This window comes from Egretta garzetta, unplaced genomic scaffold (genome assembly GCF_000687185.1).
Source record: "Egretta garzetta isolate BGI_Z169 unplaced genomic scaffold, ASM68718v1 scaffold248, whole genome shotgun sequence".
NCBI classification, from domain to species: Eukaryota; Metazoa; Chordata; class Aves; order Pelecaniformes; family Ardeidae; genus Egretta; species Egretta garzetta.
In genome coordinates, this window is record NW_009260596.1 from 705032 (window position 1) to 729354 (window position 24323).

At 39.9% G+C, this 24323-nt stretch overlaps 1 protein-coding gene across 1 annotated transcript in view; it reads right to left on the reverse strand.

The window, feature by feature from the left end:
- Positions 1 to 24323, reverse strand: part of KIF26B (kinesin family member 26B) — a 209290-nt gene that overhangs the window by 160630 nt on the left and 24337 nt on the right. Inside the window, exon 3 of the mRNA XM_009644711.2 lies at positions 19589 to 19755. Coding sequence (XP_009643006.1) covers positions 19589 to 19755 — 167 coding nt within the window. The remainder of the gene's footprint in view (positions 1 to 19588; positions 19756 to 24323) is intronic.

Below are 24323 nucleotides of genomic sequence, written 5' to 3' on the forward strand. Positions count from 1 at the left end.
AGAGTAAGGGGGCCTGGTGAGATAATTCTGTGTTCCTTCACTTCTTCCTGAGAAACCAGGGCGTAGGGAGGAGATGATGCCAGTCAGATCTTAGGGGCACAAGTACAACTTCCCAGGTCCTGCAGTATCAGTTTTGAAGCAACAGACTGATGAAAGTAAAGATGAATTTTTCCCTTCACAGAGAAATTCTAAATAACAACATTATCCCCACTAGTGTCCAGAATAAAATTCCAGCTCAAGGTGGGGCACTGTCTAAAGACTTTTGAGCTCATAAAGATGTAAAAGCAAGTACCAGAAGACAGCAGCCTCCCCAAAGTCAGGCAAAAGAGAATTGAGGGTGAACGGGTATGCTCCATGAGCACTGTACCACTTTGCATTTATTTTCCTGTGCTTGCCAGGCCAGAGTTGTTGGGTAAAACTAGGCAGATCCAGCTAATCAAGAGAGAATGAGCAAGTTAAACAATCTCCTATTCTGATATCCATACTAAGGAGGCAAGTCTGAAGTCGATTTATAGGCAAGTATGTATTTTCATGCTCTAGTATCATCTTCATGTCTCCAAGTATGTGGGTGTGGAGGAAATTTGCTGTTTGCAAACAGACACATAAAGAGGAAATGCTCAACTTAAAAACCATAATTAGCACTTGCTGCTGTTTTTCTGTGGCTTGTATGCAAGATGAATTGTGCCTGGGCTGAATTTCCTGACTCTTCTCTATTCCTCCTTTCACTAGTAGCTGAAGCAATAAGAAAACTAGAGCAGTACTAGTTAGTTGCCAATGCAGTAAGGTTCATGGAGATTAATGTCACTCCTGTATTCATCTCTGCTGACCCTTCACAGTGAGAGTCAAAGAAGTTTGAATTTATACTAGTTCCAGAGTAAAAATAAAGAGCGCTGAACAAACTGAGCAGTCCAAGAAAAATTACAGTTCAGACAGATCTAATTATTGGCCTGTCTCTCATATGCTACAGACACAGGACTGGAACGTGCTCTGAGAATCTGATAGATGCTCACAGTCTGGTATTTTTTGCAGGCGATGCAGCAATTCCTCCCCTCCTTTGTATAAATCAGATCCTCAGCAAAATTTCTCTGCACATCACTGAGGGAGAAGTCTTTTTGCAGACTACTCTGTGATTTTGCAGCTTCTTTTCAGCCCAATGCCAGACACAGCTCTGGGCTTTTGCCTTCTAACCCTAATCCTAGGCCTTGGCTTTAGCTCCCCCAGTGCCATGGCCCACATGAAAAATCTCACAGAGGAGAAACCTTTTCACAGCTTGCACTACTGGTTTTGCACCCCTTTTCCAGCCTTATACCCACTGCAGGTCCAGGCTTTGCCCTTCTCCTAATGCCAGACCCAAATCTAGGTCTGTCAGGGCCCTGAGAGCACCCTCACAGGTCCTGCCCAGCCCACTTGGAGCTCCCCCCACCAGCCCACCACCCAGGATTCCATGTCAGTCCCCAGAGATGTCAGTCCCTGCTCCAGCAATGCCACAGCAGGGCTGGTCTCCAGCTCTCCACAGCCCTGCCCTGCTGTGCGCCTTGCTGAGCCGGGCCTACCCATAGGCCCATGTCCCAGCCTGGCCTCAGCCTGTCCCCTGGGAGGAGCTCAATGCACAGGGCTGCCTCAGTGCCCCCTGGCTCGGTGGTGACCACAGGCCCGTCAGCCTGACCTCGGTACAGGGAAGGTTGTAGAGCAGTGCATCTTGAGTGGCTCACCAGGTATGCGCAGGACCACCAGGGATCAGGCCCAGCCAGCATGAGTTCATGAAAGGCCGGTCCTGCCTGACCAACCCGATCTCCTTCTACGACGAGGTGACCCGCCTGGTGGATGAGGGAAAGGCTGTGGATGTTGTCTACCTGGACTTCAGCAAAGCCTTTGACACTGTCTCCCACAGCATTCTCCTCGAGAAGCTCCAGCTCATGGCTTAGACAGGCATACTCTTCACTGGGTAAAAAACTGGCTGGATGGCCGAGCCCAGAGAATTGTGGTGAATGGAGTTAAATCCAGCTGGCAGACAGTCACAAGTGGCGTTCCCTGGGGCTCAGTGTTGGGGCCAGTCTTGTTTAATATCTTTATCAATGATCTGCATGAGGGGATTGAGTGTACCCTCAGTAAGTTTGCAGATGACACCAAACTGGGTGGGACTGTCGATCTGCTTGAGGATAGGAAGGCATTACAGAGGGATCAGGACAGGCTGGATCGATGGGCGAGATCAACTGTGTGACGTTTAACAAGGCCAAGTGCTGGGTTCTGCACTTGGGTCACAGCAACCCCATGCAACACTACAGGCTTGGGGAAGAGAGGCTGGAAAGCTGCCCGGCAGAAAAGGCAGCTCAGGCTGTCAATGCTGTTTGACTCCCAGCCAAAGACTTTGCAAAGCAAATATGAATGAACCAGCGTTGCTGTTCCACAGTATTACCCATATTCACTACAAGAAGAACAGAGAAAATATTAGCTACAGAAATTACTACATCTAAAATCTGAAAACACACATCTTACCAAATATATCATCAGTTTAGTCTCTCCTTACTATGTATTGCTCAGGTAAAAGCAATAGAAAATACAGCCAGTATCAGAGATTAAAACTTGCATCTTAAAGTTCAGATTTTGAGCATGATCTCCAAGATCAGTCCCAGCAAAAGCTGAATTGCACAAGTCAGATTTCCTATATAAGCAGTTTATATTTCTACAACAGTATCTCACTGAAGGCATATCTCCATAACCTTCTATCCAACAAGACAACGATCTCTTGGTCCACTAAGATGAACACCCAGGATGGTCAGGGTCTGGAGCATGTAACATATGAGGAGATGCTGAGACAACTGGATTTACTTAGCCTTGAGAATGGGAGATCTTAGTGCTGCCTACAACTGATGAGAGGGTTTAGGGAAGATAGGGCCAGACTCACTCCTGGTGATGCACAGGGACAGAAGGAGAAGCAAAAGACACAGATTGCAACATGGGAAATTCAAGTTATACATAAAGAATTTTTTTCTTTCCACCATGAGCATTGGTAACCACTGGAACAGGGACTCGGAAGTCATAGAAACTCCATCCAGAGATATTCAAAGCTCCATGAGACACAGCCCTGAGCGACCTGATGTAACTGGACCTGCTCGGAGCAGGGAGTTGGACTAGATGACCTCTAGGTGTGTTTCTTCCAATCTGAATTATTCTGTGATTTTACATTAGCTTTTAAGAGGCATGCAAAATACTATTGTAGCATATCTGAGTATAAGGCTTTAAACATTTGTGTGTTTGACAAATACAAAGCCAGCAAGGGATAAAACCAGATTCTGCTGTAAATTAAAGAGGAATTTTGTTTCCATGAACATCTGGGATATGTGTGTGCAATTGCCATACTGCTAAACAAAGAGCTGGCATGAAGAAAAAGAAAAGGATCTGCTTTCATTTAGGATATTGTCCCTTGTAGCTAACATACTGTATAATGTGTTTGGGGTTTAAGTGTAGTTATTTGTCAAGAATTAAATATAAACATAATTTTCAAAACTCAAGAATAGTGCTTTATGGCAGAACCAGAGATAAATTTGAATCAGAACACAGCTATAAAATCTGCCTCCTGGAAGTACTGAAAAAGTTGTAATCACTTCACTGGTGCAATTTCAGAAGTTACCTAAATGTGCAGGAATCTAGATTCCAGTGGTAGTCACTGTTACTTAAGCTCATAAGCCTTCAATAATTTTTGGAAATGGGACCTAGGCTCCTGAATCATTCCCATCTCAGTGCTCTTGGAAAGCTAGTCTCTTCAGCAATTTTGAATTTTTTATTGTGGGAATATATGGTTCTTGTATTCACAACATACTTGCTATTTTTAATGCAAATTAAACCTGAAACTTCCAGTCTGAACATACTCTTCATATTCGGGTGTAAACTTCAGCCTAGATCCATGCCATCCTTAGGCAAGGCAATTTCTTAGCAACTCAAAGTCAAAACCTCAGTTTAGGTGCCTAATTTCTATACACAGAGTATAGGAAGATTGAGGTACTTGGCTCAACATCACCCCAGCTTGGCATGCTGCAAACATATAAGCTGACCCATAGGCAGTGCCAAAGACAGACATTTCTGAAGTGATGTCTCTTTCCTAGACCATAGAACTTTCATAGCACAGAACTAGGCACCTGTGTGGAAAAGGGAGTCACAGTCCCAAACGTCTCTCTGGGTGTAGTCACAAATTCACACGCAATGGCTGGCACATCTCTTTTCTTTTAGATATAGCTGCTGGAGGAAGAGAACAGTGGCCAGAGCACCTGCCCAGCCCTGCTCTCCAGGTCTAGGAAGGACTTGCTCCCTCACACTCACTGCCAGTGGCCCTGTGGATCCCACACTCCTCCCTCTACACAGTGAAGCATCCTCAGTTGACATTATTGGAGCAAGGACCTATTCCACCCTCACATATTATTTAAAAGACATTCCTTTGGGTTGCATTTTTTACTCTTTTCAGGTTCAGGGATGTTTAGTACCCAGTTCTCCAGTTTCCTGGAGAAATGCACTAACCTCTAGGTTACCATACAAAAGTCAGACATATTCACACAGTACAACGGTGTTTCCCTGAGGCACAAAGGATACCTGCTATCACCTCTTCTGTGTATAAATATGTACATAAGCAGGTGCCCTGCACAAAGGTAAGCTTCATTCAAGCACAAAGTTGTACTTAAATGCATTTTGGTTTAGACTCTTACTGAGGTTGAGTCCATCTCCAGCCATAAGAGAAGCAAAATTTTTACATGCCCTCTCTATCATAATACTTGTTAAGCAAAAACAAGGTGCTGAGCACAACATAAGCCAAAAAAATCAGTGCTGTGTCTATGCCCACATTCAAGACATCCTGAAGATTTTGCTTTCTGCAATACCAGATGTCAATAATGCGTAACAAACTCTTTACCATGACGTAATATAATTTCACATAAGATAACAATGTGACTACTTCTTACACACAGATCCTGTTTATAGAAAGGATAAGGCATTAGAATGACAAATGTGATGAGCCAGAAATAACGGAGACGAATTCTGCTTTCCTTTGCCATTCAACAGCTACTAAATCCAATGTGATTATTCATAAAAGACCCTTTATATTTCCTCCTCAAATTTGTTGACAACTAGTTTACTGATCCCATTGTTTGAACCCTCTGTGAAGGCTACAGCCTCTGTGAAAACCCAACTCCTTTTACCTTAGGTATGCCTTGCTTACCTTCTCTAACTGATTAATCCTATTGACTCAGGTGTTGCTAGCTTATCAGTCCACTCTTCACAGGTGAACAAAGGAAATTTTATGCAAGGACTGCTCCTATTGCTTACGTTAATCAAACTCTACTGATTCAGGTTTTGCCTCCTCCCAGCAAACCCCAACATCTTCCCAGCTTGCAGACAATTACATTACGTATTGCGCACTTGTCTGAAGCGTTTATCTGTGTTGTAGAGCTTCTCGGCAGCAGACAGCATGTCAGTGCCTGTGGATTCTCTGAATTCCCAGAGATGGGAAACAGATGCTACTATAACTACGCATACAAAAAATAGTCTCTCCCTATAAAAAAAGCTCTTGAAGGACTTTATTCAGATTTTATGAGTCATCAAGTGGAACAGCTGGGATTTTTTTTTTGGTTTGGGTTGTTGGTTTGGGTTTGGTTTTTTTTTTTTTTTGCATTGGTTTCATCAATTCAGTAATTTTAAAGCACAGGCATTTGCCCCAAAGACATTGCCTTCAGATACAATATGGTTTTTATTTCAACTTTGGCTGCTAAATTCTCCTCTTAGTTTATGTGTCAAAATATTAGGATACTCCTTTCCCACTCATGAGATTTTTACTGATCTACTTGTGTCAGCAATGAACACCGATCACCTTTGCTGAGTGACATCCTCAAACCAAGAGGCAAAGGAAAAAGTAAAGCATTTATAACTTTAGGAAGTCTTTTTTTTTTTTTAATTATATATACTGATGTACTTTCTGAAACAGACAAGAAATTGATGGAATCTCAAAAGAACAGGAGAACAATGCACCTCTAAAGCAGATGTGTGCTCAGAGAAGCTATGAAAAAAACAGATTCCCACATCATGTTCCATAAAAAGGCAAAAATGAAAATTCCAGATACTGGCAGTTAAAAAAAAAAAAAAGCACACCCAAAAGACCCCAAAACCTTCTGAAGTTCATCTACAAAAAAACCACATCAATTAAAAGACTTACTTGTTAATCACTCCTGGCTAAATTAAGAAAATGTGTAGTTTCCTCCTTTCTTCATGGCAATTTTTTCTTGTGCTTTGTTACAGCATTGCTGTCTAAAAGAGGAGCAGAAATACTATCCCTTGTTTCTGCACCTTCACACACAAGTGAGTATGTCTTCCCAGATTAAGTGAGACTATTATGACACTAATGTAACTTCCCGCATAGCGAAAGCAATGGATCTTCTCTACATTAAACCTCTTAAAGCCCCCCTCCCCCCAAAGTGTGGTTTACTACAGCCTTTTTTGTTCAAATATCAATTTTAACTTAAAAAACATACACTAAAAGAGAAATCTCTGCTACTCTTGTTCATTTCAGCAGGTCATTGCCCTTTCCTAAACATGCACATTTCATTACAAATCTGAGGTTGCCTAGATTAAACTTCCTGCCATTACAGCTTGACATGCTTTTGTCTGCTAGGCTGGAGTCCTCTAGTATCACGTTTCTGTTCCCTGCAGAGGTTCCCTGCACACTGTCAACACATCTCTCTCTAAATCTGTTTGATAAACTAAAATCAAGCTGTTGCAAGGCATGTTTCCCAAACTTGTAATCATCTTAGTGTCTCTTCTCTGAGGCTTCTCCATTTTTTTCACCATCTTTCTTGACTGTGGACATCAGAACTAGACAGAGGATTCTATCAGTGGCCATATGTATTCCTAATGCAGAGTTAAAGTAACTTCCCAGTCTCTTTTCATACGTTCTTATTCTTACAGATATTCAAGACTTGCATTAGCCCTCCTGGCCACAGTGTCCCAGTGTGCTCATACGCAACTAATTAACCATGACACACAGATCCTCTCTACTAAGTACTTCTTAGTACCTAGGCCCCCATTCTGTAAGCATGGTCTACATTCTTTACTATTGGATTTATGATATTACATCTGACACCAATGTAACACCTCTTGTTGGCCCAGATGACTAAGCAATCTGTTACTAACAATCTTCCCAACACCACCTGAAAAGCTTAACAATATTTTTCTAGTTAGTGCCCTATGGCATTCTGTATCTCTACAGAATCCCAACAGGAGCAGTCACTTAACATAATACATGATTTCATCTAGTTTAGTCTATTTAATGCATTCCCAACTTGTTTCACGCTGCTGTAAAGAATTCTCAGTGTGTTAACCCAAATAGCTCAGTGAAATCCACATAGATTATACTGTATAAGTTGTACTTTATTAAGTAAACATGTAAGTCTCCTTAGGAAAAACATTTCAAGCCAGTATGACCAACACCTGTTTTCCATAATCCTAAACTCATTGGCAATATTTTATTTTTTTTTTAATTGTATCCGATTGCATCTTATTCCGTCCTGTTTGCCCTGGATCAATGTCATGTCCAGGATTGTTCCACTAAACCCTTAAATAGTGGCATATTAGCTCACTGGTGCTCCCAGCATTCATGACTCTGTGAAATACTTCTATTTCCTTTTCAAAGCTGTATTTTGTTTTCCTTCCTTCTAGTTCCATTCCCATACATAGCCTGATTCAGAAGATATATGTATTTCTCATTCCTATCAGTTCTCTACATTATTTCGTGAGTTCTGTAATACAAAATGTTTCTCTTTGACTTGTGGAATCATAGGATTATTTTTCTCAGCTTTCATTATGCAAGTCTACTTCTGATCTTCATGCATGCAGAGAGAGAAAAAAAAAAAAAAAACCCACACCACAACCAAGAATCCAAGTGTGTGAAATCTAAAGACTCTTACAACATAAAGAACCAAGAAAGCATCCTTTGCTTTATCTCATGATGGTTTGTGTCTCTCTTGTGACAGGTAACAGTTGGGGCAGACAGAAGCACCAGTTTTGGAGCACACACGCTATTGTGTAGTGTCCTATGGAGACAACCAAAATAAATCAGAAAAAGCAATGTTCAAACCGGGACTCCAAGGCTAATCAACTGACCTGAACTAAAGGCCATGGGGCCCTTGGGAATCTCTGAACAGTGTTATCTTGCACATTTTAGAAATACATATTTGGACATAACTCAGATGTCTTTCACCTTGCACAACTAGTCAGATATTTCTACAACATCACATTGCTAAATTAAAATAGTTCTGTCTTAATAAAAGGTTGATGCTGCTGCGAGGAGAGACAAACATGGTAGAAGAGGAGAGCTGGAAAAGGAATAGCTCCTGCAATGGAAAAGCCTAGAATTTGTTTATCTTTCAGGTTAAAAAAAAAAAAGCAGAAATAGGCAGCTTTGAACTTTCAGAGTGTCTTGATATGCTCCATCCTGGACAGATTAGTAACACAGCTTGTTTACAGATGGCTTGAACAAGAGACACAGTACTATTCAATTTCTCTCTGTACTTTTTCCTTTCTAATGAAAGGCTGACTGATTTCTCCCTGTATTTGCATACAAAGAGGTATTCAGAAAAGAAATGGAAATAATTTCTGCTAATACTGTCTCTTTCCATATTTGCCTAGATTTCCACAGTTTTCACTTATTCAGCATTCTTTCTTAGATTCAAAGAGATTATTGCTGTAATTCTCACAACAGAGCAAGTAGCTTGGTTCCTTTCTCTCATGACTGTTGGGATAATAAAACCAAAGATTGCCTCACTAGTTATCAGCAGTAGTTTTTAGCCTGATTATTCAAAGAAATGAGGATGACTAATATACAGTCTACTTGAATCTCTCTGACTATACCCTAAAAGGGCATTTTAATCCATTGACCAATTTTAAGCAGAAGAATAGACATCTTAAACAAATTAAGTCTCTATTGATTTCCTGAAAACAGCTGAATAGAAGAGGCAGACCCTGTCAACACTTTGACCGACGAAATCACTACCCATTCTTTATTAAACGACAGAAAATACACTGAGGAAAAAGCCTCTAGAATTCCCCAATCGTAAGAAAACCTCTAAGGCTACACCCCAAAGTCATGAAATCTCAAGACATGCAATTCACAGGGAAAATTGTCTCTGTTAGCTGCAATGTTCCTGTGATTACTTATTTCCTAAATGTGTACTTTTATTTCCTGTTTCATCCTTTAACAGGTCTGTCTCCTGAAAGGCAACAAGTAGTGCCAAATAAAGATAGGTGGTAGAAAGCTCTGGAGCCCCTGTCCTGCATGGAATGTATGCATGTAAACCTGACCTGGAGTTACTTAGAAGACACCAAACCAATAGTTTGAAATATGCCAATGGACAGCAGCTGTAAGATGGGCATCGTGTTCAATCTACAGCTGAGCAAAGAGGTGAGGTTCTAAATCTCTATTTGTTAGAATCCACCTAGTCATGTATACAGGTGTATTGCGGTCTTACCATATTTTTATAACCACATCACAGGGATGCACATATACAAGCCCAACTGGCAGTTGTCTACCTCATATTAAGTTATTTAGCAATACACAAATACTTCAACATTTCAACCCATTTTTTTGTTGGAGTTTTTATTCTGTGAGCAAGGAAAACTAAAATGGTCTGTATTCATTAGTAATTGTAAGGAAAAGCCATTCAGCTGTTGAATAGATTGCTCTCAAGGTTAAGAAAACTGATTCTTTGAGCAGGCAGTGGAGAACTCTACAGAAAGGGTAAATCACAGCTGGAATGTCAAGGCTGCCAAGGCAGCACTGCAACAGTACTTCTTGTAACAGGAAAGCAGTAATCAGAATAAAAAGTTTGCCACTCTGAACTTCCAGGTGTTTAGGAAAAAGTCTTGTTACTATGGATTTATGATCTCTTTGAGTGAAGGTTAGTTTGATGGTGTAAAAAAACAGAGGGAAAAAACAACTGGTGGTGCATATAATTTTCTGCTATAGACAGTACAACCACATCAATTCATCTTTCTCTCTCCTCAAGCCAAGATAGAGACACCATAAATCAGAGCTCTTATGTCAAGGTTTAACGGAAGCAAAAAATATGCAAAACAGTAAATCAACATGAGGTTGCCTATACTATAGTTAGCAGTCACAACTATACTAGAAGTCAGAAGATTAATGCTGACCATTTTTATTTCCACTGCCCTAAGAGTAAAAGGCAAGATTAAACACCAGGAATCTTTGGTAAACAGGTGCTGAGGGATTACTGCATATGCTGCTAGGAATTTTTCTCAATGTACATGTCAGGTACAGGGAAAGGCAGTGCTGAGGGAAGTTTTCCTAAGTCAGCGGAGAGAAGGTGTTCATGTAGCAAGTACTCTGGCACCTCAAAAGCCCTCTTAGAAACTAGAAGACCAAACCTATCCTTAGTTAGCCTCCCCTTTTGCGATCTATTGAAATTGCCAGTACATCACAAGATGTTTTAAGTAGAAAAGAAGTTACCTCTGTTTTACCATAGCATATGGAAAGCAGCAGCAGTTCAGCTTCCACACACCTAGGCACTTTTGTACTGAATGCTTGAAATCACCCAGGAGAATTAGGAATACAAATTAGGAAAAATTCCCTGCTTCAGCATTCTGCTTGAGAAGCTGGCTGCCCATGGATGAGGGGATTGAGTGTACCTTCAGCAAGTTTGCAGATGACACTAAGCTGGGTGGAAGTCTTGATCTGCTGGAGGGTAGGAAGGCTCTACAGAGAGACCTGGATGGGCTGGATCAATGGGCCAAGGCCAATTGTATGAGGTTCAACAAGGCCAAGTGCCAGGTCCTGCACTTGGGTGGCAACAACCCCATGCAACACTATAGGCTTGGGGATGAGTGGCTGGAAAGCTGCTTGGCAGAGAGGGATCTGAGGGTACTGGGCAGCAGCCAACTGAATATGAGCCAGCAGTGTGCCCAGGTGGCCAAGAGGGCCAACGGCATCCTGGCTTGTATCAGGAATAGCGTGGCCAGCAGGATGAGGGAAGTCATCCTTCCCGTGTACTCAGCATCAGTGAGGCCGCACCTCGAATACTGTGTGCAGTTTTGGGCCCCTCACTTCACAAAAGACACTGAGGTGCTGGAGCACGTCCAGAGAAGGGCAACGAAGCTGGTGAGGGGTCTGGAGCACCAGTCTTATGAGGAGCAGCTGAGGGAACTGGGGTTGTTTAGTCTGGAGAAAAGGAAGGTGAGGGGAGACCTTATTGCCCTCTATAACAACCTGAAAGAAGGGCGTAGGGAGGTGGGGATCAGTCTCTTCTCCCAGGTAACAAGCAATAGGATGAGAGGAAATAGCCTCAAGTTGCACCAGGGGACATTTAGATTGGATATTAGGAAAAATTTCTTCAGTGAAAGGGTTGTCAGACACTGGAATGGGCTGCCTAGTGAAGTGGTCGAGTCCCCATCCCTGGAGGTATTTAAGAGACAGGTAGATGAGGTGCTTAGAGACATGGTTTAGTAGTGGACAGATACGGTTGGGGTCAATGATCTTAAAAGGTCTTTTCCAACCGAATGATTCTATGATTCCTTAGCAAACCACTAAAATAATCAGTGCCTCAGTGCCATATCATCAGCATCCAATATTCTTCCTGGCAATTCAAAGCATTTATCAGTACGCAACATCTAAGACATGAGAGTTGCAGCAAGAATGGGGCCAGCACAGCCATTTACAGGTCTAAAGCTTCTTATCTGTAATAGCAGCAATCAGTGAGGTACAAACAGAGAAAGCAAACTTTAAGCTAAGGTAATGTCTCAGAAACATGGGACAAAGGCCATTGCTAACTACCGAAGACAGGAAGTGTCTTGGTTACCTCCTTCTGCCTGGACAGAGGCTACATAACACTTAGAGCTTCCACAAAGCATGTACATTGCACAAAGTAGATTAAGGAGGTATTTGCAATTCTGGTCCTTTTCATTGTAATATAATGAGTTATTGACTCTAGAATCTGAGAGAGATGGACAGTGTTTGCTTACTCGCTAATGGAGTCCCTGGTTACCATAAATTTTCATGGAGCTATATTTGAGAAAATAAGCAGACAGAAAAAAGGAGAGGAAAGCACATAAATGTATAATATTTCCAGATTATTTTTTAAATTTAAAAATTGAACATAACAAATCATATAAAAATGAATAGGGCAAATAAATTCTAGACACCATTTCAAACTTGTGTACATAAAAAAGTGAAAACAAAAACAATGCAAAGCAGTCACACATTTACAGAAACAAAGTTTAACTAAACACCACAGATTCTTACAGGAATCAGAAAAACTTTAATATTCTGGTTTTTAGGCAATATATATTAGAAACAATTAATATAATGAATCATACTTAGACAAGACATGCATTTTAAAATAATTTCTTCAGCAGAAAAAAACTTAAGGTATGTGTCCTTTGCTTTACAGAACCAGATATTAATAAGACGGAGCTGAGGACTGCATGACAGAGAAACAACGTAGTATCTCAAAACTTTCCAAAGAAAAGGGGATGAAAGGGGAACTTTACTCTAGAAAATTATCAAGATTTCCTCAAGATTATGAAAGGCTAATTACACAAGAAACTCCAAATATTGATGACCATTTCAATAATGACATTATTCAGTGATTGCCATTACCATCAACACAAAGCATAAGATACATGGGGCAAGTGCAGATCAGAAAATACCTGGTGCAGTGCACAGAAGCAGGTGTAGCATATTTCAATACAGACATTACATCAAAGTAACATACCTTTCGTGGATTGGAATTTCAATTTCTCTGTTCAATGGTCAACAAATTGTTCCTGGATAGTAATCTTTTACCTTAGATTGTTCTAAATAATTACTTTTGAAACATGCTTAGTCCAGAGAACTATATTGATTAACTTAAGGTAAATGCCCCCATACATCTGAAGTGGATTACCTTGATACTAGGAACATGAGGAAGATTTACATCCTTTTTATCAGTTATGTGCTTTGAGGCTAAGTAGATGGCACACCCCAGCAAGCAGAGTATTCTATTATATTCTTAAGGGTAATTTTAGCTTATTTCTTTTTATAGCTCCATGGATCACTCCCAAAATCCTGCTTAAAAATCAAGGTCCATTATCTTTAGTTTAAGCTGTGAATGGAAGTTATTAAGCTGCAGCCAACATATAGTGGATCTAATTGGCATGAAGGTTCAAATTATTTCTGTTTACAGCCCAATGCCAAATGAAACATATCACAACTGGATTTCCAACCCAGGTCTAAAAGCACATATATTTGCTTAAGTTTTTGTTTATATAACGGCAGCATGCAAGTATCCAAAGATTCAGACACCATGGTTTTGGACATGTACCCTACACGCTTCCTGTTAGAAATGGACCTAGTCTGGAATCTTGTTGCTAAACTTTTTTGTAATCAAAAGACATGAACTAATTCAAACAAAAGTGCCATGGGGAATGTGTCAGCTTTGACCAAAAAAAAAAAAAAAAAAAATCACTGGAAATTGTTTGGGACCCAAGATATGATTACCATGCAAAATTAGAGATCATTCAAATACCTTTGCTTTCCCTTGTCCAGACATAGCACTTAAGTCCTAATTTTTTTATTGCATATCAGATCATTGCCTCCACTACTAGACACTGGCTATTCTAGCACGTAGCTTGCACAGTCTTTCCTGTCAGGACATTTTTATTTTGTTTACATTGAACCACAGAAAAAGAGTATTCTTTATGCCCCAACGGCCAGCCTTCAGGAGAGTCAAGGTTCCCTTTTGATTGGCATTTACTTTATACACATGAAATAACACCAATAACATGAAGTAGAAATGGACCATTAGTTAGGGCTCTCACAGCAATGGGTAGCACAAAAAAGCAGTGACTATGAACATAGATCTCCAACATTTCTGATGAATGTTGAGCAAGTATGAAAAATCAGCCCCTGATGTTGTGCACTCAAACCTAGGTGCCAATTTTACATATTTGTTTCCATGGTCTTTCAGGTTGACTGAGATCATTGTGATTGAAGTTTCCCCTACTAGTGAGCCCCAAGACAGGCTTTGAAGGTAGAAATATTTGTGAAAATGATTTACAGATGTTTTAAACCTTGCTGCCAGCATTCCTACTGAAAAGGAGTCTATGGATCTTTTATCTTAACATTCTTCTTGTTACGTATTTCTTATGCAGTATAGGAGAAGGATGAGGGAAAAGAGTAGAAATTCTGATCAGAGTTGTTAATATATAGTTCTTCAAAATGTCTGAGGGACTGACCACAATTTAACCATTAAATTTAGTTTGTTCAGCTAATGAAAGAAAATCCTGTTAGGTTCTGCATAGTTTAGACAGCAAGAAACCAAAATATGTTTTCACCTAAGTCTCAGAAAATAATTTTCTCTTAGGGATGTTGAGGCCACTGCTATTTGACATCAAGGGCTTCTCAAGCAGTGCCTAAACCAGGGAACCACTGCATGGCTTGAAAGAGTAGTTGGGTCCACCACTTTTCAGCATGAAGAAACACTGTCATCTGAGTTATTTGCATCTCAGACCATTTAAAAACATTCAAACTTCAACAGAACTTTCTTCAGAAAAGCACAGAGCATGGGGCAAGCAGCTTTTGCTCTCTGACAATGTTCACCTGAGAGGTGTCTTGGGCCTCAGGAGCACCAATGCCCTGGGTGTGCCTACACAGCCTGCTAAGCACCTGCATAAGTTGCAGAGTATCAAGAAGACATTCTTGACCTGGCTCCACATCTGCTAGTGTAACACTTCAGCTATGCCAGTTACAGATGGACTACTGACACAAATAAAACATTTCTTCCATGGAGCTACCCAAGTCAAATACGGGCTCTGTGGTACAGGAATACCCACTCCAACCCATTTCCTTCTCTACTAGAGCTGCTGCCTCTGTTTCTTACCTGGTTTTGCTGCGCCTGTTCTGAAAACCCTCTGTTGCAATGTCAGGAAAAGTTCATTTTTGTGAACTTCCCACAGACCTCTGAAAAATTCAAGCCAGGACCTTAAAACGGTATGATTAATTTAAAACAGTACACAGTCCTTAAAGAAAAGCCCTGGTATTCCTGGATTCTAAGCTTTTGGGCTTTAACAATTTTCCCCATATGCAGAAAGATTACACAGACTAGCTCCTTACTTTAAGTTTCAACAAAAGTCACATAATATTGCACCTATGAGGAAAACCAGCAAACATCAAAAGTTGTGTGATAAGCTGATAGTTTATCACATGTGTGCAAAAAAGTGAGGCGTGAGATTCTGGGGTCTCTGGAATGCTAAGTCATCAAAACAGCACAGCAGCTTTAACAAGAGGGTCCCACAAATAGTGTCCTTGTATAAGCTTTGTAGTTCATGCAGTATGTACCAGAATTTTTAGAAATATTCAGAAAGGATTCTCAGGAGTGGAAGGGAAATCTGTGGGCACTCAGCAGCATTTTGAACACAACGTACACAATACCCCTTGGCAATAAGGCACTGCCTCACCTCCTCCTCCCCCAACTGCCCAGCCACACAGGGATGGGGAATGAGTGTGGAAAGGGTCACCAGATGTTTTTCCAAGAATGGAGGTAACTGTAACTAGAGCTTATCCCATGCCAAGTAGCTACATATCAGCTATACATGAAGCTAAGGTTTTCTATTCTTAGGTTTTTAAAAAATCTGGACATTTCTGCATTTCATTTGAAAAACACTCCCTGCTACATCTACAACAGTAGCATTGTGTGGCCCTGCTTAGTGTTTAAGCTGTATGAAGACATGAAAAATGATCCCTAGAACAGATTTTTCAGGCCACTTTCAAGATTATCTACATTCCCATTATGCTCAATTAATCCAAATATGACTATATCTGATTTCAGACTGAGGCAGGCTTTTGTTCAAGATACTCTGTTACACTTCCTGACCAGCAACAGGAAACAACTTTCAAGACTACCATTTGAAAATATCTCCTTCTCAAAAACGTTTACCTTTTTTGAGTTCCAAAGTGAAATGAGCTTTTACGTTTCTCCTTTGTCCTGGTGCAATAAAAGTTTTTCTTCTCCAAGAAAGCAAGCTTACTGTGATACGGCAAACAAGGAACAGTACCAAGATCCCCCAAACCTTTAGGTATTTTAAGGACAGCTGAAAGGCTCTGGTCGAGTTCTGACTTCTAGCTCCTGCACCATGCTACCACCCTGTGAGAGACTACTGAAACTCTACAGCCCAGTCATAACAGAGAAATTTTATTCAGAAGGGCAGGTTTATTTATGGCTAAAGCTGAAGTCAGAGCCCCAGAAATTTTTGTCCAGAAATAAGAACGAGGTTCAATACAATGCTCCTTGACCTGCTAGAGATTCACAGAGACACCAGGGAGACAAGAAACAGAAGGTCCTTCCCTCAGTTCATTGGGAATACCAGCACCAGTTTATACTTCTCTCCCTTACAGGAGGTTTCACACTCCTACATTGTGCTTGGACAACACAAGGCAAGAGGCTAGTACCCCTTAGACTGCAACGGCCCAAAAATGCAGTGCTTCTTATCACAAAGCTCCAAACTGCAGGCAAAAGGTAACTCATGTAAAAATCCTAAAATGCTCTGCAAATTATTTCTTTTGTGTAAAGAATCTTAGCACTATTTCACATTTACTAAATGAATTATTTTCATCACAAATGTGTACTAGGAAGAAGCAAGATGATGTTAAATTAGAGTTGATTGGAAGATATCAGAGACACAAATGAGTGATAAACCTGAACAGAAAGGCAAATTTGCTGTTTGTCATTAAAAGTGCAATCGATTGAATTCAGTTTCCGTGTCAGAATCCCCATTAGAAATTCATTATTCATACCTGTATCATCTAATATTCATAAGCCTTCCAGCAGAGCATTTTGGACGGTTTTCAATGTTTGTTCCTTTAAAACATTCACATACTGTCCCATGGGAATCCTGACATATCATAAGTTCTCTTGCAGCAATATCCTGATAAATGACAATTCGCAAAAGTTGCAGCCCTTTTAGCTGGCTTGGAAATCTGACAGCTATAAATCATGAAACACAACAGTCAAATATTGAGACAACTGATAAGTCTCCTGGCTTTTGAAAAGACTGAGAGTCACTGTGGTCTTCAGACACTCCTCCGTGGCTCTATGCCAGCTGTAGGCCAGTCAAGTGGGTATCACTGTTGGACTAGTAGTGCCTGAGAACACAAAAATTATGACCTCCCACTATTCCACTCCTGATGTTTCTCAAGTAATTACAACCAAAAGTTCCCATGGATGCCTTGACATTTCCTCCATACTATAACATTTTAGTTAATTGGGTTTTGTTCCTGATGATGGATGACTTTTATATCTGAGCTCATCTGAGGTTTGCTTTGCTTGTTAGGGAAGTTAGAGTGAAATACTATGGGACATTATTCAAATTTCAGAAGAATATTTTCTACTCTTCTACTTCCAACTTCAGCTTCACATTAGCAATTTTCCCTGGCTGTGTAATAATTTCTTACTTACTGACCATGAAAACATTGTATGTGACACACATTCAAAAAAACTAAGCACAACTGGTAGTCACTACTCCATGTGCTATGTACAATCACAAAAAGCCAAAGTTTAGAATTCATATGCCTGGTACAAATGACTGTTTCATACTATAATGAACCACATTAATGAATTTGTCAACCACTGTCTTCTATTTTGTATTTTATAATACACATACATGTGTATTACCCCAACTTTACAAAAATGCAAATAGACACGTAACATGAAAAACAAAAATTAATGAGATCTACATTTTGAAACGGAGTTGTGGACTTTCTTGTTAGAAGGTCAAGCAGTGAACAACTGACTTGGATTTTCTGCTTGAACTGCCAGCAGATGATATAACTTGAAGTCCAGAACAAAACTGACTTATATAAGTGATATTAATCTAATTATGCAATACCTGAAACTAAACCAGGCATTCTTGTCTTGCTAAGTACAGTTTAAAAATAAACAGCCTAAACATGAGAACTCTGCTGGGCCAAGCATACCCAAGAATTCACACCATCAGCTAGAAACTAACAGTTCTACACTTCAAATGCTGTGATATACACTAGGGATTTTGAGTAAATTTAATTAGTTTCCCACATTTCAGCAGAGTATATTAAGAGCAAATGAATTCTCTCAGCATAAAACAGTGAAACAATGAAGAACAAATGAGTTAAACCATCTTCATAAATCAATTCATGTGAAATATGTGCTAATCCCAATCTGCACTCCGGTTAGATATTACCATATGAGTACATTCAGCAATTTTAATTTAAACTGCCTGCAGTTAAACAGAAAAGGGCAGCAAATCAAGACCACTGTCATCATTCACATTTCCTATGGCAGCATCACATCTGTAGAGGAAAAAAATGGCAGAGCTGCCCCAAGCAATGTTCACTGGGTTTTCTAAAATGTTACCCTTAATCCTCTTTACACGAGTCACTTATTGTGGGACACTGATTGAACATATGCAATCCTCATGTCTGTGAGGAAAAACAGGAGAGGAAAATCTTTCCAGATTTATAGAGTCCCAACAACTTTCTAAGTTTTTCATTTACCTTTAAAATAAAATAGAATCATGTGGAAATACTAATAGCTGGCTCTCTAAAGGGTAGGAAGTTAATCTGAATGTGCCTGAGGCATTCACTTAAAAGTTCATTCCATGTTTTGAAATTCAGATTTCTCACTAGATTGGATAGGAAATGCTGTAAAAATAGCTTATTCTCTTGTTATTTCATTACTTCTACAGCTCTTCCCAAGTCAATCTTCTAATTATTGAAAAGCATTAGAAGACAAGGATTATTTCATCATCTTCAGTTACATAAGGATTCAAGTGGGCTACAAAGTTTGTTCTGCAAAGAACGTATTTCTGCACAGAAAAATATTTCCATTGTTGATAATGGATATTTCACTTTTTAGCTGCTATGCCCATTTAACAAACCATTTTAGTAACAACTTAATAAAGACAGCCATGAGATTTTTTTAATGAAACTTTATCTCATCAAGATTTTTTTAAATATTGGCTGATTATTCAACAGAAAGGGTGTTACAAGGCTGAGTTTAAACCCTCAGGTCAATTCAAAAGCAGGTCAGGGACAGAAACTGAAATCAGAAACCTTAACTTTTCAGTCTGAAAGCACAAATCTTGAAAATTTCCCTAGACGGAAGTAAAATTCAAGAAAGAAGCCTGAAGGTTGCCCACCAAACAGAATTCCACTGCCTGCTAGCTCTACAATTAATTGCCCATCTCGGAAAATTACTTGGATGGGGCCTTCTCATTCAGGGATACACCCCTCTAAAAGTGTCACTAGATCAGGTATTATTCTGGGAGCGCAATCACATTTTAACCCAAATCAAGAGTTAAAGGGATATGTCACAAAAGAAGTATCATCCTCATCTTACAGACAAATGCATACAGGTGGATTAAACAACATTTTCATGGTAATTCAGCACATTTGTGATGTATCTGTATCTATAGCCATATTTCAATATATGTGCTATAGTCTGTTCTACCCCACTTCTTCACTACAGAATCATCTCCTTCAAAAGGAATTATGTTTCCAGAGAAGGAAATTCTGAGAAATCTCTCTTACCTGGCAAAAAATGATGCTGCCACCGAGGTGCCTGTGGATACTTCACTGGCAACATATGTGCTCTGGGAAGCAGGGAAGCTGTACAAGGAAGGTTTATCTGCATTGTAGCGGTTCAATGCTGCTTCAGTCAGGCCCTCTCGACTAGTCTCTGTCATAAGCTGAGATATCTGAAGACAGAAAAAAAAAAACAAAAGCATCATCAGCTAAAGCTCTCTAGCTGACCCCTCCTCATCCAGAAGCGCCTCTGGGTTGCAGATAGAGTAAGTGAGGCATTACATTCTCTACATCTTTGCTCCTCTGTGAACAAGTTTATTGCTTTTGTCATGTTAATCTACAGTACTTTGGCTCAGCTCTAACCTTGTCTGCATTAAAACTAATGAGATAAATTCATCCCATCGCTAGAAGTGTCAATAATGTCTATGGCTTTCCATCCATATGGAGAAGAAAGAGTAAACCATAATCCTTTCTCAGTTTTACCTCAGGGTAAGAGAGAGACAGCTTAGATATGTGTAAGATATTTATATTTTACTTCACACACACAAAAAAAAAAAGACCCACCACAAAAAACCACACTAACACATTTGTTTGCCTTTGTAAAGTAACACAGCACTAGCATGTTAAGTATTTTTGTTGACCTTTCTCCAGAAAAGCCAGCACGCAGCACAGGAAAGAGTCCCTTGGGATCCTAGACTATTTATCAACTCTCTGGAAAATTGGGATCATTACCACTCACTTTCACTGGTTTTCTTAAAAGGTTTTAACCATCCCATGATTTCATTCTTCTGATGGCCCATTTAACATTTTTTCCCCTGTTAGGAAGCCTCATCTCAGCCTTTCATTGTCTGGGAAAAGAAATGGAGTTCAACCAGACTTGACCCAGCTCTCCTCAAATTAACTGAAAGGTCTTTATTGAGTTCAGAGAAAGCTGGGTCAGCCCTATTGAAGCACCTCCTCAAAACTGTCATTTCAGTTTCTTGACTATTACTTCTGCATGAATCTGCAATGGTGTGATGTCATCTATGGTACTTCATGCAATTCCTAACAACTTCCCTTTCCTCCTTCCCTCATTTCAACCACAAATAGCTTTTGTTCACTGATGCGTGTCACAAAATTGCAATATGTGCCAAAAAAAGAACCCTCCCAAATTATTGCTAGTAATCATCTGAGGCATTGCTTCTTTCCCCTGCAAAAAGTTGGCAAGGACCAGTCTCTTGCCTGTTCATTTTCAGTTCTTATGCCTATCCTTATCACCACAGTAACAATGGAACCTGTTTCTGAGGCACATCAGGAAAAGTACTTGAGATCATCCTGTAGTTCTTTTTCTGCTTAGGCTTGCTTTATTTCAGCTGTTAAACATTTCAGTTATTAGAGGCAAAGTTGGAGAACTGTGATTTGTATTTGGGAGGGGAAAAGATGTGATATGGCAATATTTTTTAGACCAACTATCAAGCCACCTCTGTTTCTTTTATAGAGAATTGTTATCCGTTCTACTATGGCTAAGAAGATAATCTAAGAGTTTATCCTTATTTTACTTATTTTTAGGCCAATCAACTGTAATACTTCAAGAACTGGAATGCTAAACTAGCCACTCTATTTTATGAGGAACCAGTAAAATTGCTGAAAGTGCTCCTATCATGTTAGTCACACACTAAGCCTTTCTAATTTCCTGATTAACTATACCGAATGAGCAGTGCTCTCAGAAGGCTATAGCTGAAATCCTGGACTTAAACCATCTTACACTACTGTTAAAACACAAGAATTTAGGCTGGCTCCCAGGATTCCTCCCTACATTTCCAGCACGTAGGCAAACAGGTATTTGTTCTTCAGTGTCCTGCTAACCTATGTATGTCCACTTGGGGCATCCAATACACTTGAATTCACTAAACAATAATTTCCTCAAATCTTCCATAATTTCTGATGACTCAGATATTTATATTTGCAGTGAACCAGTACAAGATTCTGCCCTATCCCCTCAAATTATCCTGAAACCAATTTCATCATCTACTGTGTTGGGAACTGCTAAGCAGAGATATTTAAAAAGCTCTCCCTTCAGAGCAGAGTATGCTTACAAATCTAACCTCATCTTAGTTCATCAAATTCATATACCTGAAATCAGGGATGGACCATCATTAATCAATAGTGATTGCTGACAGTGTCACCAGGAGTTGCTACTCACTTCCATGGCAACCTGACAGCAGTTAAGAAGTTGAGTTATCTCAACAGCAATCAATCATAACCTCCCCATCTTCTGCCAGATAAAGATTTGCAGCTCCAAACACGAATTTCCACCAGCCAGTGCAGCACATTTCTACTGGTGTCAGATCTGCTGAAGTTGCAAGATGGTGAAGCTTGAGAGAGGCATTTCAGCCAACTGCAAAACAGGAACAGATTTGTCTCTCTCAATGTTTGGGACACCCAGGAAACATCCATCATGATGTGGGCATAAAAGCAGTAACTGAATGGTTTCTGCAATTAGAGAGACTTTCAGGTTATCCATGTCCATATACACAAGTCCTGTGTGAACAGCACAGAGCAAACAGAGCAATAAAAACCCTCAAACTGTGGAAATTTCCTGAAAGGTTTTACTCTTAAGCTTCCTCAAAAGCGGATTAGATTCTTGGTTTGTGAGCTTTTGAATAACTAGTTCTTAAATACAAGCATTCCAAAATAATCAAATACTCACTTACCAAAGAGACATGAGATTCTTTTAGAAAAATAAATATAAACCATTCCCCCTCACCTATGCACTCAGAGAGAAACACGTATTAGTCAGCAAATGGAATGTTAATGCTTTTTAATAAACGGAGATGAAGATCTCATAAAGCCTGTATATAGGTCACATTTTCTTATAGTAAAATGCAAAGAAACTACATAAGCTGGAAATAATCAAACATATTTACAAATTCTGTATTTGTAGAGTACCACACTAACCATAGGACAGAGAGAAAAGAGATAAATAATACTAATTTTCAGAATTGCATATACTATGGACAAATGCAGAATGGAGTTGTTTACATATAAATGTAGGGTTTTCAGTAGTACTGCTCTTTTATCATGTGTCCTACACAACGGTCCAAGTATTACAGGGATGGTCAGCTGTTCAAACTGCAAGCTGCAAAACATCTGTACAGTACCGAGCTCTAGAGCTTGCTGGAGAGGGAGCAGCTCTCCTTCCTGTTCCTTCACACAGCTTGCTTTGTTGCAGAAAACAGGAAGCTACTGTTGACATTGATATTGATGTATTATCTGTGAAAAGCAGCACTCTGGTGTAAACAGCCACATCAGAGAGGCCTCCCAGAGCTGCACTGGATGGATGCTCACAGTGGGGCATGTTGGGCTTGTTGAGTACCTTCTCAGTCCTAAGGGTTCAGCACCACTGCCTGGTTTCCTTACCCACGCTGGCACACTTCCTGGGTAAACATCCATTTCTCAGCATGAACTCTCTCAGAACTGAACTCCCAAATGCACGTACTGTCTGTCCTCGAACTCTACTGATTTACTGTTTGCCTCAACAGGGGCATTTCTTAGTTGACAGTCTATTACAAGAATACCAAAATGGAAATATACTTTATTTTACCTAACACAAGACATAGACAAATGAAGACAAAGTAAGAACTGACTTAAGCCACATTCCAGGAATGGTTTCCAGTTTTAGCACTTGCTTACTTTGTCTGCCAGAGTGGGCTTTTTCAACAGTGAAATGTCTCCAGAAGCAATGAAAGCTGAAATATTTCCCCAAATTTGAAACATTCTACTGTTCCTTATCCAAAAAGCCTACAACACCACTTAATGTCATATAGGCCAAAACCCACAGAAGTACCTTGTGATACTGCAACACACATAACCTCAAGCAGAACACGAGGTTTTGCTTGAAATAGTTCCTCAAGTCACTCTGTTACTATCTTTTCCTTATATCAAAGCAAGAACAGGATAACCAACTAGAACTTGACATTTAATTATGGAATTGCCCCTTTTGGTCATGCAGCCAGTGGAGATGAAGGGCAAAGACAATGCTATGCCAAATTCTGGCCAGGCTTGGAGCCTTTTTTGTGTCCAGTACTTATCAGAATATTGTTTATACTGCACAAATTTGTACATCTGGGTCAATCCACAGGCTGAGTACTTCACTAGATGCATGCCCACAACATTTGACTAATAAACCCCAATTTATCTCCAGAGTTCAATACATATACATAAAGCAGTGGGCAGAAAGAAGCCTGGATAATTCATATATCCAGAGACTACTGACTTTGCGTCAGTTCTATTGCATTACTTTCTTTTGCTTCATAGATTGGAGAGTGTAGAAATTATTTAAACTATTATACCAAACTGAAGAGTGGGCTTTGGAGGTAATTTTATCTCATTTATTTTGTCCTCTGGTCACAGTACCAAACTATCCCTTTCTCCTCTGACATTGCTTGCTGAAGTTCACACATAAGCAAATTTGAGTAAATGCACCCAGGATATATCAAGCATTTAAGGAAAAATACTCATATAACAGACATTTCCAAAGCTCTTCGAGAATTTCTTTTTCCCCCATCCCAGTTCAAAAGACAGTTTAAAATCACATTTGGAACATTAACAAACTTGGGCTTTCCCCCCCACACCTTTCTTTTTCCTTCCTCCTCCCCCCTGCAATATCATATGCCTGGTAAGTACAGCTTACAGAAATCTGCCTCTTCAACATTACTGTCTCTCTCACTAGATACTGTTTCTGGATTTAAAAGGAAAAAAA